This window comes from Stegastes partitus, unplaced genomic scaffold, assembly GCF_000690725.1.
Source record: "Stegastes partitus isolate 25-593 unplaced genomic scaffold, Stegastes_partitus-1.0.2 Scaffold593, whole genome shotgun sequence".
Lineage (NCBI taxonomy): Eukaryota > Metazoa > Chordata > Actinopteri > Pomacentridae > Stegastes > Stegastes partitus.
Genome location: NW_007578324.1, coordinates 43,153 through 57,540, shown reverse-complemented (window position 1 = coordinate 57,540; position 14,388 = coordinate 43,153). Strand labels below are relative to the sequence as shown.

At 46.0% G+C, this 14,388-nt stretch overlaps 1 protein-coding gene across 3 annotated transcripts in view; it reads right to left on the bottom strand.

Moving 5' to 3' along the window:
- Positions 1–14,388, bottom strand: part of LOC103362664 (absent in melanoma 1 protein-like) — a 30,729-nt gene that overhangs the window by 3,117 nt on the left and 13,224 nt on the right. For all 3 annotated transcript variants that reach the window (XM_008289083.1, XM_008289082.1, XM_008289081.1), the window contains 14 exons: positions 12,884–13,040; positions 11,927–12,066; positions 10,446–10,572; positions 10,094–10,129; positions 9,175–9,335; positions 8,868–8,988; positions 7,812–7,957; positions 5,301–5,427; positions 4,654–4,683; positions 4,412–4,524; positions 3,861–3,993; positions 2,675–2,814; positions 1,222–1,345; positions 888–1,046 (listed from right to left, as the gene is read on the bottom strand). In XM_008289083.1, coding sequence (XP_008287305.1) covers positions 888–1,046; positions 1,222–1,345; positions 2,675–2,814; positions 3,861–3,993; positions 4,412–4,524; positions 4,654–4,683; positions 5,301–5,427; positions 7,812–7,957; positions 8,868–8,988; positions 9,175–9,335; positions 10,094–10,129; positions 10,446–10,572; positions 11,927–12,066; positions 12,884–13,040 — 1,714 coding nt within the window. The remainder of the gene's footprint in view (positions 1–887; positions 1,047–1,221; positions 1,346–2,674; positions 2,815–3,860; positions 3,994–4,411; positions 4,525–4,653; positions 4,684–5,300; positions 5,428–7,811; positions 7,958–8,867; positions 8,989–9,174; positions 9,336–10,093; positions 10,130–10,445; positions 10,573–11,926; positions 12,067–12,883; positions 13,041–14,388) is intronic.

The following is a 14,388-nucleotide window of genomic DNA, read 5'->3' as shown; positions in this document are numbered from 1 at the left end:
TACATTCATCTTTTTTCCTTGTGTTGGTAACACCGGCGTGCACTTGCAAAAAGAAAAAAAAAAGTTCTACATGCTGATTCAAGGTTTTTTCCATTTTGCAAGGAAATGCAACTCTTGTGCTTCTGTTTTGTTATTCATGCCGGTTTGACCTTGCTATCCTGCACAGATAACAAGCTCGCGTGTTTCCATAGATTCATATTGCAGAGAAAAACGAATCCACAGCTAGAAAACAATGCGACAGGAGTAAAAATAAAAAAATGCTGCTGCTCAGAGGATTAAGAGTCTGTGTTATTTTCTTCCTTTCTTTGTTTTGAGTGGCTCTCATTGACCCTTGGTCCTCTTACTCATTGTTGTTTTTTTACCAAACCTGGCCGCTGAGCTCGTAAACATGTCTCACGCTGTTCATTAAAAAAATAAAAAAAAGGGACAATTTTGCTTTCAGCCGCTGTCAACAAATTGTTAATGCTATTCTCCCTTTGTCCCTTAATGAGCTGCGGCCTAACAGCTTCATTACTTTCAATAAAGCAATTAAAAATGTGTGCAGTGGAATGATCAGCGCTTAATAATAAAACCTTTTGCTCATTACTCGATAGTGATATTTCTTATAGCATCCAACGGCCTGTTTGCGCTTCAAAAACAGGTTTGAATTCACCTCTGTTTGAACCTGACGATTAGATAAGTGGCTGGAGGGGAAGTGAAATCCAGCTCGTCTCTCGTCTTAATCTCTCCCCGAGTTCAGCCTTCCTCAGAGCTAACCTGGTCTCGGCTTTAGGATTTTGAACCTCCTCTAAATACCCGCTAACTGTTGATCTCGTCTCATCTGCAGCTCTATTCGCAGGTCGGACTTCCTCTGACGCTGATGAGTCGTGTGATGACTGTCCCGGTACCTTGCAGTGCAGATGTCCGTTCTGGTAGAACCAAATCTGCTCAAAACCGTCCGTCTCCTCTGTCTCTTGGATCCGCAGCAGTTTGACGTCGTCCAAATCGCCGGTCACCGACATCATCAGCCCCGTCTGCTGGTTCCTCAGACGGAAGTGCACCTGCTTCTGCTCAGGAGACACGGGATTGATGAACAACGGGGATCATCCATTAGTGAGGTTTATTTTTCTGGTTGCTGATGTTGAGGCTTTGAACTGACAGATAGGTGCACCATTGACACTATAAATATGTGAACCACTGTGGTGCAGAGACGTTCCAAAGCAGAAGAATCCCATCCTATACCTGTATGAGAGGGCGCAGGGATCCGATTTTCTGCCAGCTGCTGAGCTCGTGCCAGTCGGGCACCTCACCAGGTTTCAGCAGAATCTGAGCGCCGCGGTAGTTGATTCCCTCGTACAACACCCACCTGACGGAAAACACAGAACAAACAACACTTCCTTATCGGCTTCTCTCCTTCAGCGCTTTGCCTGGCGTCCGTTAATCACCATCAGCCCCGAGATAATAAACACTGTTTACAGAGTGTTTCCTACACAGGACTGAGGATTTCTTTTCTTCATTCAACAGCCTGCATAGTTTTGTATTCAGACGAGAAGTTTGGCAGCAAAAATGTCAGCCGTGTTTTTCTTTCTTTCATTAACTTCTTCCTTATGCGAGTGAGGAAGTACCATTTGGCCAGGAGATTACTGGATGCACAGGAGAGCTCGGAGCGAGCCGACGTGAACAAATATTACCACGCTTTGCCTTTCTCTGATTTAACTCTGATAACATAAACTCAACCCGCTGAGCCTTTCACGCTGGTAGGTGCAAAGTTTTCTTTTCAAAAGCAGCCGTATTTCTGAACCCTGTCTTCCAGGCAACACACTGCCAAAGACAATCTTGTGAAATGTGCTGAGCTTCACCGCTGTCCAATTTTGCTTTTAACTCTGGTCTCAATGGCTCGTCTCTCCCGCGGCAGGAATGTGTCACTCCAGAGACACCTCTGCCTCACTGTGAGCCCTTTATTTCCTCCGCATGGGCTCACACCTACAGACTGAATCTTGCACATCAGCAGCAGATTTCCATCATTTATCCACCTGTCAGTGGCGCCGTGTGCCGCGCTGCGACACCAGACGTGCTGACCCTGCACTCTGCCTCCGATATGTCGACACATCACCCGGACACACAGGCCCGAGCTGCTTTGCCTACACGGGTAATTTACAAAAAAACATCTTCGCTTCCTTGTCACATGAACAAACCTGAACTGAATACAAATGTAAAGACCGGCCATTCAGAGGAGCCGCTTATCTAGACAAACAGCCTCGTTGCTTGCGTGTTTAATTGTCTTAAAATCCTCCATCTTTAATTTGAAGGGCCTTGCTTTGTGTGCTGAGCTGGAGCTCCTTTCACGTGAGCCTATGAGCTGTTATTACAGTAATGGCTCTCTACGTGGGTGTGGTTCGCCGTGCACAAAGAATCTCTGACATGTTGACTTGGCAGACTTTTGAATTTAAAATCAACAGAGGTTTAGACAGCCAACGGGCCACTGAAGGCATGAGAAATAAAGACTAATACTCTGTTTAACTTGTTCCCTGGCGGAGAGAAATGCTTCTGACAGCTCGGTGGGTTGGGTCTCCGCTCAGACTGCTATGCATGAACCTGTCAAACGTGCGGCATCGAGGACAACCTGGTGACAGCCGGCTCGCTGCTTTACATTCCTACGGAGTGAGTTATCGCCCAGCGTTCACACTGTACTCACATGCCCCCTTCCACCAGCACAGACTGGACTCGGCCGCAGCCTCCAGCCAGCTGAAGGTTGACCGATCCGTCCGTCAGAACCACCCTCTTCCCACGCAGGCCGCACCGCTCGAAGAGAGTGATGGACGGCAGCGAGAACTCCTGTCGAGGACGAGAGCAGAAAGACAGGAAAAAAGCACATTAACGCTTGTGGAAGCTGCGGGTCGCGCCGGGTTGACGATGGGGGTTATTTGAAAGTTGCCCTGGAAACAGACCACGCTCATACCTCTGGACTCGATGGCATTTTCGCTCCCCGTTAACTGTAAAAGACAGGCTGCTTTCTAAATTAACACTCGTGCTGCGGTTCAGCAGCGGTGAGTCATTTAATAGTGGACGGCAGGTTTTATGTAAAGGGCAAGGACAGAGGAGCGAAGCTGGCAGAGTTCTGTGCTCCAGACGGTTCAGATTGGGTCTGAAACCGCCGTCCTTCACGATTTAATTTAGTTTTGTTTTTAGAAGTCGCTCTGACACTGTCTTAATGATATAAAATTAAACTGACCTCGTCTGGTGGAGCATCTGTGAGGCGACTTGTTTGGAGAAACATTTGCTGATGTGAAACTTCCATCGACTTTTATTACTGTGAAAAGCTTCTTCTTTAATGAGAACGAAAGTCTCAATAAATCAGATTTATTGTCGCCGTTATGGCTCCAAAGTACACGAGTAAAATCACAAACTGCTCAACATGGTGGACAAAACTCCACATCCCCTGCATGACATTACATTTGTTCATTTTTATTCATTTGGAGACACTTTCCTCCACTCATGAGGCACGATCCAAACCACAGTCGATCACAGAGAGGCTGTTTGAGAAGTTTCAGAAATGCCACAGAACTCAGTTCCATCCGACAAAAGACACTACAAAGCTGTGCAGAGCCGAGGGGAGCGGCACACACCGGTGACAATTTTTCCAAATAACTGACAGCTTCTCCATTATGCAGCGATTTCATCCGCCGTCGTATGAAATATTAAAAGTAGCACATTTAAATGTGTGTGTGTGTGTGTGTGTGAGCCGGCCTCCCAAACAGTCTGACAACACAATGAATCACAGAAAACTCCAAACTCAAGCATCTAATGATGAAAAATAGCCTGTTCCTAGTGTGAGCTGGAAGCGGGTTTTGAGATGTGGAGGGATTACAGAGATGACTTACAAAGCCAGCAGTCTGCAGTGACAGGATGGAGGAGCTGGCGCCGACGCAGCCCATCGCTCTCAGGTCCGGGTAGTTCCCCTTTTCTAACACGTACATCTTGCCAGCGAAGTCCTTCCCCTCAAACGCCAGCCAGCTGAAAAACATTTGCATAAACACACATTTCTCACATGTACTAGACTGATGACGAGTGGCGATCCTAATTGAAGAGGCCTCCTAATTACAGGCTGTCACACACACCACGCTGCATCATTTACAGCACAAATTGCTGCATTATAAGAAAAAAAAACCCCCAGCATGTAGACATGTAGTAGTGTACATCAGGAGCTGCTGCCATGCGGGATGTTGCTCAGTAAGTGGAGCAGCGACAGCCTTTAGCGCGCTCTGAGTCACGGGGATATTTTTGTAATATGAGCAATATGCAGCTGCGATTGTGGCGGCTCACCTTGGGGAAATCGATTCGTAAAAATCTGCTCTCGGAAGGTTGTTTCAAAGTATTTCTCTTATATCATAACTCACAATGAGCGCGGCGTTACTCTGGCGGTATTACTCACCTGCCAGCCAGGACCTTGCATGAGGCCACAGAGAAAGCGTCCGGCAGCGAGGCCACGCCGTCCTCCAGAGTGAGAGCGGAGCCCTGAAACCCTGCATCGGAGAACAGCTGCACCTGAGGCACAAACAGCAAGACAATGAGACTTGTCATCCGCTCTGAGCTGCTCATGCACTTCGTCGGGAAAGACAGACAATAGCACAGCAAGATTGGATTTAGTTTCTTCTGTGTACAATCCTCTCCTACCTTGAACTTGGCCGTGTTCTCGAAATCATCCTGAAACGAAACAAAGGAATAATGAGACTGATCCACCTGCACAGCGGCACAAAGGACAGTGATTAAAATGTGCAAACTCCACGGCCCTGTGCAGCTGCTCTAAAGTGGGAAAGACAATCTAGAGAAAGACCAGTAACCGAGTGGACCACTACAGTAAACCTGGACAGAAACAGATCTGTTTGTCATCAGCTGGTTTGAAACCAAAGCAGCTCCACGATGAGTCACTGCTCTGATCTGTTTTCACTTTCAGTCCCATGACAAGTATTTTCCTCTTTTTCACTGTGTAGATCAATTTATTCTTGTTTTTTTTTTTTTCCTGCGCTTCAGGCTCCCAAAGGCAATCTGCTGTATAAAGGGCTGCCTGTCACCCCCAGAGATTCCTCCACTACATCCTAGATTCTGATTTTGTCACAAGTATGACTGGTCACATGCAACGAAATCACTTGGTGTGCCAAACCGGGACTGCCAGAGGAAGTGAGAAACGCTTGCAATGGCACAATGATTAAGCTTCCAAAGATTGTGGCTGTTGTAGTGAATGGATGTAAAACACCACTTAACCGACAGTCTAATAACCAGGAAGTGTTTCCACCCGAAAACACTTTTCTCTGAGCTCGTACCAGCAAGACGGGCATCGTTGAGCCGACTCTGTGCTGCAGCGCCCCCCAGTCCTCCGGGCTTCCATACAGGCCTTTCTCCAGGACGTAGGACTCGCCGCAGAAACCCGGCTCTTCAAACACAACCCAGCTGAGAAAGGAAACAAGAGGCAAAGGAGCACAATCAAAACCCTTTAATTTTGCTCTGACTTCTCAGAACTGAGCTTTCTCTGTTTTCATTTCTCTTTAATTGATGGAGTCTTCGAGGTAGCCACAGTCGCTAGCAAAGAGAAACCACAGGAATGCCGTTAAAGCGGTGCCCGTTCGTCACGTATGGGAACAATCCCCGCTCAGAGTCCTGCTTGATAATAGCCTCTCACATGATAGCATCTCAGCAGTTACTCTCTTGGCAAATGTGGCACGACGTGGGCGGATGACAGCGTGTTTGTTGCGTTTGTGGACTTGTGCGTCTGTGTGTCCTGGCGTGCAAAGCCGCTAACAAGTCCTCTCCCAGCGATGCAAAATCAAAACACGGAGCCAATCAGAGGCTCGGAGGGGCGGCGACGCAGCATGGGCACGGCTCTGCAATCAAATAACAGGCCAGCGGCTCGGCCAGAACAACCTCTCCATGTTTCGAGAGTCGTGCCTCATAAGGAAGGACGCGGTGTTCCACTCCACATTATTAACCGTTTTGTTAGTCTCTCCCTTGGGTGGCAGCAATCAGCATTCCATGTTCTGCATTTCATTATTCTTATTTGCTCCAGGTTTGTTTACTGCTGCATTTTATCAGCTGATTATTGCACACAGACGCGGCTGACAGGAGCAGAAAAGGCTGAATATTCTACTTTTCCTACATTATGTAATAATCACACTTTCCAGGAGAAACACCGTCCACACATAAAAACATCTCTTGTTAACAAAATTAAAGCTGATTACTTCCCGCTTCATAAGTCGGCGCGCTCTGAGGTCAACGTAAAGTGGCGGGGGGTGAGGTGTGGCCGACTAAACCATCAGTGAAAGATGAAATCTGTCTCGACCTGTCAGCGCGGGCGTGGCCGCCTTACCGTTACGCACCTGAGTGTCAATAAACCACAAGAGGCTTCCCAGGAACAGTGGCCTCAGCTTTTGTAATTACAGGGTAAGTCGTGCTCTGTTGCACTGTAAAAACAAATCTAAAGCTAACTCCTAAAGCTAGCAGCATTTTGTTTTTTTTTTTAAGAATCTGTAAAGTTACAGACATTATCTGTATATGAACAAACCAACAGTTATTTTAAGTTTTATGCCAACAATTTCTTTTTCCCTTTATGGAAAATTTACTGTAATAACTATGCAGCATTTTTTTTTTGTCTTCTTAAACTGCTTACAAATGTCAGTAAAGTGACAATAATTATCTGTTATTAAGTATGAAGCTCTTTGTGAAAAGGTTTATGTCCATACCATCAATTTTATGTTTTTCTGTCTTTTTGCTTTTACATTTTATTCTACTTCTACATTCCAACGTTTCTCAATAAATCCAACAGCGGTTGAATCTTTCAGGCAGGTTGCATCCCTCTGGACCCTCCAGCTCTGCAGCAGCAGACCTTTGAGGTGGTATTTTGGCCCATTTATGAAAAAAAGATTATTTTTTTTAAAAAAGGCCATTTTTATTTTTCAGTTACTGCTGAGGTGCTCTGCAGAATTATTTGTGAAGAATTGGTTGATACTGGTGGTTAGCACCGTCGCCTTGCAGCTGGAAGATCCCGGCTCACGTGCCGGGATCTTTCTGCGTGGAGTCTCCATGTTCTCCCCGTGCAGCGTGGGTTCTCTCCGGGTTCTCCGGCTTCCTCCCACAGTCCAGAAACATGTTGAGGTTAACTGGTGATTGTAAATTGTCCGTAGGTGTGAATGTGAGTGTGCTTGGTTGTCTGTCTCTAAGTGTAGCCCTGTGATAGACTGGTTACCTGTCCAGGTGAACCTGCCTTCACCCTGAGTCAGCTGGGATAGACTCCAGCCCCCCTAGTGAGGATTAAGTGGTGTATCGATAATGGATGGATGATCGATACTATACATTTTCCTGTGAATAAATTAAAGTGTTTTTAGATCAATAGTGCGCTTTATTCGTCTTTAAAACGAAGACATGTGAGCATGTGTTGTACTGACACACATAGAACGACAGAAACGTCTGTAAATGTATTATTTTTGTGCACTTAGGCTGTTTTACTTTAGCTTTTGGATTCGGCTTGGGGTTTTTTGTTTGGCAGTCACTTGACCATTTCTTATATTTTTGTTTTGTTTTGTTTTTCATTTCCAGTGCAGCAGCAGCAGCAGCAGCAGCAGGACAGGTGGGAAATCAAGCAGACTTTCTGAGAATGCACCTCAAGTATTTCAGAGAAAAGATATCTGAAGAATTCAGAAGAGATCCAAAATACTTCAGCTGAAGTAAAAAAATAAAAGAATGCTATGAGCTGCTCTTAACCTTTTCTTCTCCAGTACTGCTCATGAAATACTGAAGGGGCACAGAGAGAAAAACGCATGAGAATAAAACGCATCACTTACACGCCACCGGCGACGTCGACAGACTGCGTCTTCATGCCGTAGCCCGTGTCATCCATGTTAATAACAGGAATTGTGACGTCGACGTTTACTCCCAGCTTGCCGAAATCTCTGTCGCTGAACATTTTGAGGTGTGGAGACATGAAATCCTGTGGGCGGACATGAAATCATCTGGTGAAAACCTTGATGAGCAACACACCAGGGCACGTCCCAAAACGACCACTCGCTGCAGCAAACGGTGCTTCTCAAACCTTTTCTGTTGTGCTCCACTCAGGAGGCAGAAAAACACCCAGCGTGTCACCGGTTTGATTTTATTTTTTTCAACAATCACTAATAATACTGAGGAAATTAGCTGTGAAATCGACTGTTGTTTCTTTGAAAGCGTGTCAGCGAGAACACGACTCGGGAGAAACTGGCAAAACAAAAAACTGTGTCTGGACACAAAATGAAAGTGAACCCTCGAGAAGCTACTGCTTTGCGGTTTGATTACGAAGTCATTTTACCTAAGACATTGATTTATTTCTGCAGCGTTGGACAGCCACTGTCACACAGGGGAAGTACGTATTGATTGTTTCTATTCTTGTGTTGATTTCCTCGGCCCTATGGATGAGTACACCGACCGTTGCCATGTACAGGCGGTCGATATCTACAGTAACAAGTTTTCCTTTAATGCATTCAGGAGCCAGCGACGCCTGCTGCTGATATTGTAAAGTTTATTCATTTTTCATTTCTTTGTTAAGCCAATACTCCGGTACAGATTCAGAGGCTAAACATCTGATAGTTAGGGTGTGTGTCCCTGCCGGCTAACCCTGCACTCCGAGTGTTTATGTGGAAAGTTTTGCTCTCCCACGGTTTGAATGATTTTACATAGATTTTCCACCTTGACTAGAATAAACACTTCTGGACAGAACGGGTTCTATTTTTAATACAAATTCCGACCTTCAACAAACCCGTGGCGCTCAGGCTATAATTTAAACATCACTCCACGGTCGCTATTCACCTCATGCTGGTGAAAGCTGCTTCAGTCTCCACAAAGGCGTGTTGGTGCACAGTACTCACGGAAAGAATCGGTCGCAGTGACAGCAGCTCCGAGCCGCCCCACGCGCTGCAGTCCAGGTATTCTCCCTCCTCCAGGATGTGCTGCTGACCCTCGAAGCCGGGCTCGCTGTAGCCGACCCAGCTGGAGGAAGGAGGAGGAGAAAAGTGTCGTCGGTCAGGGCTGCATTTCTAGACGTTGACTGGTTTGCATAACTTTAAAATCACAATCTGGCACCAAAGTTAGTCCTGAATAAACTTTCGCTGCGAGCCAAGATTACCACTCAGCTAGAAGCAAAGGAGAATGAACTGTGAAAAAAAGAGGACTCACAATCCTCCGGTGATCTTCAGAGAAGCCACAGACGTCAGTTTCTTTGAGTCGAGGTTTTCTTCGTCTGCAGAAATCGCTCCTTCGTTCTCGTCAAAGCTGAAAACGTCGCCGTCGATTTCCATACAGGAGCCGTCGAAGCCGGGCTTCTCGTACACCACAGCCTGCAACACAGACAGATAGACAGACAGACAGGTAAATAGACAGACAGACAGACAGGTAGACAGACAGACGGACAGACAGACAGACAGACAGACAGACAGACAGACAGACAGACAGACAGACAGACAGACAGACAGACAGACAGACAGACAGACAGACATTAAGCTGACTCATCATTTACATTCGTTGAGCAGATTAACTGATATTAAACTTCTAACTGATGTATTTTTTTTCTACTTGCTGACTCACGATCGGTCGCTTAAACAACTTTAATCTTTTCATGATTATAATAAAACATTTCTATCCAAATGGGATCGAGTATAAAAGGTAAGCTCAAGTAATGATTTTTTAAAATTAATATCTTACTTTTGTTTATTTTTAATAAATACACACAAGCGTCGAAGCGAAGCTCGTCTGTTTGTGAGCACGACTGAAGGAATGCTTCAGTGACTTTCACCTTGTACGACGGCTGAATGACAATACGAAACGCTGAATCTAAAATAAGATCATGTAGCTCACATTCTGGGACGTGGGCTAGAAAATGCGCACAGTCTTTGGAAATTCCTCGACACTACATCTGCTTTCGGTCTGAAATAAGCTAAACTAAAGGAACAACGGGCCAAAGAATGTAACGAGCAGCGCCAGTAAGCCTTTTATAGAGCAGGATCCCCTACACAGTGGTTCATTCGGTTATTTCACTGCTTTAACTTCATCATAGCTAAGTGAGGTAAAAACAAATGGTGAAGGAAGCTGTGCGTACCTTGACTTCATTCGGATTCTCCACTTTGAAGCCACCCTGAAAAAGATGCACCATCATTATCAACCAGCATTGTCTCACAGAGGAGGGTGAACGCTTTCACATGCATCATAAATAAAGCCCTGGTTATCTGAATGCAATGTGCTGCATAGTTGCAGAACGAGTTTTACAAAAAAGCAAAAATGTGGTACAAGAGGAACAATCTGAGGAGTCTGTAGGCTTCATGCTCTCTGAAACTCTGACGACTGAACAAAAGTTCACGGCAGCACAATCGACAGGTATTTGTCTCTGCCTTGGACCCACGCTGCCAGAATAGCAAATTAACCTCCAAACTCTGCTTTTAACGCATACGCACCATCTTAAGTGGTCTTAGAGATCCCACGAAGGGGGACGGAAAGCCCCAGGTCTCAGGGAAAGGATACGCTCCCCTTTCCAGCACAGCGATCATGCCCTGGAAGCCCGGATCACTGAACACCAGCCACCTGAAGGGAGCAGGAACACGCACATGGCATGTTAATTAACCATCAAGTCAAAAGGTCCTTCCACATTTTACGTAACGATGCCTCTTGGTGGTTTAAAAAATCAGTGTGAGTCACGACCTTTATCAGCTTGTTAGTTTTGTAAAAGAGTTGTTATATAAAAAAAAAAAATAACACTGATATTTGTTCCCACGTAGAAATGTGTAGTTTTTTTTCTTTTTTTACAACACAGACAGACATAACTGATCGTTTTTCCTCCGTGCATTGAGTAATATTACTTTCCTGCAGTGTTTTGTTTGGGTTTCGCTCTATATCTTCCTCAGACGTGAGTCATGCAACAAGAGCAGAGAACAAAAGCTATTTGGCTGTTTTTAGATTTGCATATCTTGGGAATGAAATGCTTCAGTTCAAAGTGCTTTTCTTTATAATTTATATTTAGCGTGGGCCGCCTTTGTTGGAGCTGTGCCCCCCAAACTCTGGCACTTTGAGCCATTGTGTGGCCTCGCACAATGCCGCATACCAACCGCCACATGCCAGCCTCTGGCAGGAAAAATAAACCCGGCGCATTCAGGCAGCGCTAAAAAAGTGATGCCGAGCAGCGATGCCAACCTTCTCGTGGACAATAACGCGGGCCGGTGAGTGCCGTCTCTCGGTGAAGCGACCTAGGTTGGTTTACATCTGCTCAACAGTTGTTTCACCGTAGGAGGAGCTGCTGATGTAAAACTATTTGTAATTGCTTGTTCGGCGGAGATGAGCCGGCATTTAATGGCAATTAGTTCAGCTGTTGATGTTGTGAGGTTCTAAAAGAATCCTGAAAATGTAATGATTCCACCAAAGGTGCCAAAGTGAAACTACAAGAGCTGGCGGCGGAGAAAGCGGTTCAGTGTCATTCATTTCCTTCAGGGGCAGGGCACAGAATGTCCTGCAGGCCTCCACCTCTTACACGGAAAAACACTCTCCCCCTCTGCCAAATTCTCTCCACACCTTTGTCTGTTCCTCTGTCTAGTCTCCTCCTCTCTCGCTACTCGGCTTTCCAAGTGCCCCAACACCCACTCTGCGTCTTTTCGAACAAGCAACAGCAGGACAGACATTCCTGAGGAGGCATCCGAGTGCGAGTCAAACCAAACACTAAGATAAACACAGAGGAACGTAGTAATGGTTATTGTGTCTCAGCTATTTGTCGGCGCCAAACACAGTCCCATTAAAAAGACGGCGCTGCATTGATTGAGCGCAGCAGGACAGATTTCTACTCTTTACCACACCTGAGATTGCCTCATCGCCTACGAGTCTTTATCTTTAGCTTGTATTATATTTGAAATAAAACGACAATTCCACCCCCCGAGAACATCATACTTACACCCCGGAGTGCACTTGGATGGAAGCCGTGTTCTGCAGCATGCCGAATGAACCGGTTTCTATTGCATCGTCGTGGTACGGCGTCACTCTGCCGCGGCCCTCCGGTTCAGAAAACAGATCAATATGAGGGATGCTGTAATCCTACAGAGAGAGGGAAACAAACACAGGCATCATCAGCAGTGGCCTATATTAGCTCCCAATCACTCCGTAACTGGTAGAGTCTCATCCGTTTCCCTTCTGGAGTCTGGACTGAAGGACAATAAAGCAACGTGGCCAATTAGCCACATCTCAAAACTAACGGGAGCCTAAGATGATGAAGATAATGAAGGACAGAGGAGGGGGAGGCAGTGAACCCCTGAAGCCTTCCTTGAAATGTTCACCTTAAAAACATTTCACTGGGGCCCCCCTATAGCTCACCTAGTTGAGCGGGCGACCCATGAACAGGGGCTATAGTTCCCCGATGCAGCGGTCATGAGTTCGAATCCCGCTCAAGACCCTTTGCTGCAGGTCTGTCCCCATTCTTCTCCCCCCTTTCCTGTCTCTCTCTACTGCTCTAAATAAAGCCAAAAAAAATATATTTTAAAAACATTTCACTAACAGCTCCACAAGTGTGAGGCCAGAACGAGCAGCCTTGGGCTCGACGGAGAGGAGAACTTCCATCACCGGGCCAGAGTGAGATCTGCAGAATCCCAGCAAAAAAACTGTTTACTGCCACCTACTGTAAATCAGCGATTAAATAACTCGTCTTATGACAATGAGTCAGTGGGACTGATGTTATCAAACCCGATCTGAAAAGCCTCAACTCTGCCAAAGAAGCACAACAAACGCTGCATTCACTTCAGCAGCACGAGGCTGCCTCTTCCTTCAACTTCTGGAAACGGCTGCATTCTAAGAACAGACCCGACGTGGTCCCAGCGCGGGGACCTCCGGCGTGGAAGGGCATCAGCAGTGCACTCACATCGACGGCGAGCCGGACGGAGCCGATCTGCATCGGCGGGCTGTTGTGCGGTTCGTCCTGCGTCTCCTGCTCGGCCCACACGTTTGCCAGTTCTAGGCTCCCCTCCTCCAAGGCGATGGTGCGTCCCTGAAAGTCGGGCTTCTCGTAGAGCACCCAGCTGTAAACAAAGCCGCACATGTTACCAGATGGAAGAAACACGGCGAGGTTTTGGGAATAAAGTACGAACAGCCTGTTTTATATCAATACATGGAGCTTGTTGGACACTAATTTGGTTTCTTTGCTGTAAGATGACAACATACATCCAAAATACATCTGCAGCCGGTTATCTCCCTCCTCTACAGCTCACTAACTAACACGTTAATATCTTGTCCGATTAATCCGCTGCAAGGTGTAAAAACAACACACTGTGTCCTCGAAACCTCCTCGTGTCACTCGCTGCCGGCTCGGCTTAACGGCCAATCATAGCAGAGAACAAACAGTTAAGACAGAACAGGATTAGATTTTCTAAAAGAAGACAAATTAAAAGCACTACAGAAGCAGACAACGGTAACAGCAGATCAGAAATACCGCTGTAGTGGCCCCAGAAGCAGCAAAGGAATTAAAAGCACATTAGAGAAATCACAAGTGAACAGCAGGATTTTTAATTTAGTTTTTAAAATTGGCTACAGTTCAGCGCACGTTTGAGATAATCAGGAAGTCGGTTCAATCTGTGCGCGGCATAATAGCTAAACGCAGCTTCATCCTGTTTGGATCGGGCATCAAGGTTCTATCCGTTAACTACTTCCTAAAGGTCCAACAGCCCCACTGGGTTTATGTTCTTCAAAGAGGTCAGAAAATATGTTTTGGCCTGAGATTACTGAGTGATCTGTAAACCAGAAGCAGCACTTTAATGTGTATTTTTAAGTAATTGAGAGTAAAACTGTAGGAAACTGAGAATCGGCTGTCTTGGTTCTCGAAATCAAGTCCACTGATGCTGTTTTTGAAAAGACAAGACGAGAGGCTGTTATGATAGTCCTGCTTGAAGTGAATGAGTTTTTGAGAATCTTGGGTGGACAGATTGAGATGATAAAACGCTCATTTAGTTCGTCTGGACGTGGCTGCCGAAGGTCAGAGCACAATCAATTCCTAATTTGGGTTCTCGTCTTTACAGCTCTGGAATCAAGCTGAGAAAAACACTTTCATTCTTCACTTCTGGTCGTGTCCTCTGTGCTGTCTTAACTGAACTGAAGGAAATTAAACTACACCCACCTATTTATGTGTTCTAAGTTGCCACAGCGGTTATTTAAATACATAAATGTGCAGGAAACTGGTGCAACTGTCCCATTAGCTATATTTGGGAGAGCAAAACTGTGGAGTTCCAGCTCGAATGTCAAAGCAGTGTTTCACCACCAGTAGCACTACACAGCGATTTAGTACGAGCAGCTCAGCTTGTGCAGCTCAGGACGCGCAAACACATGTGCGATGTGAGGCCCATAACTGCCGGCGGTTTCACACTATGCTGGTGA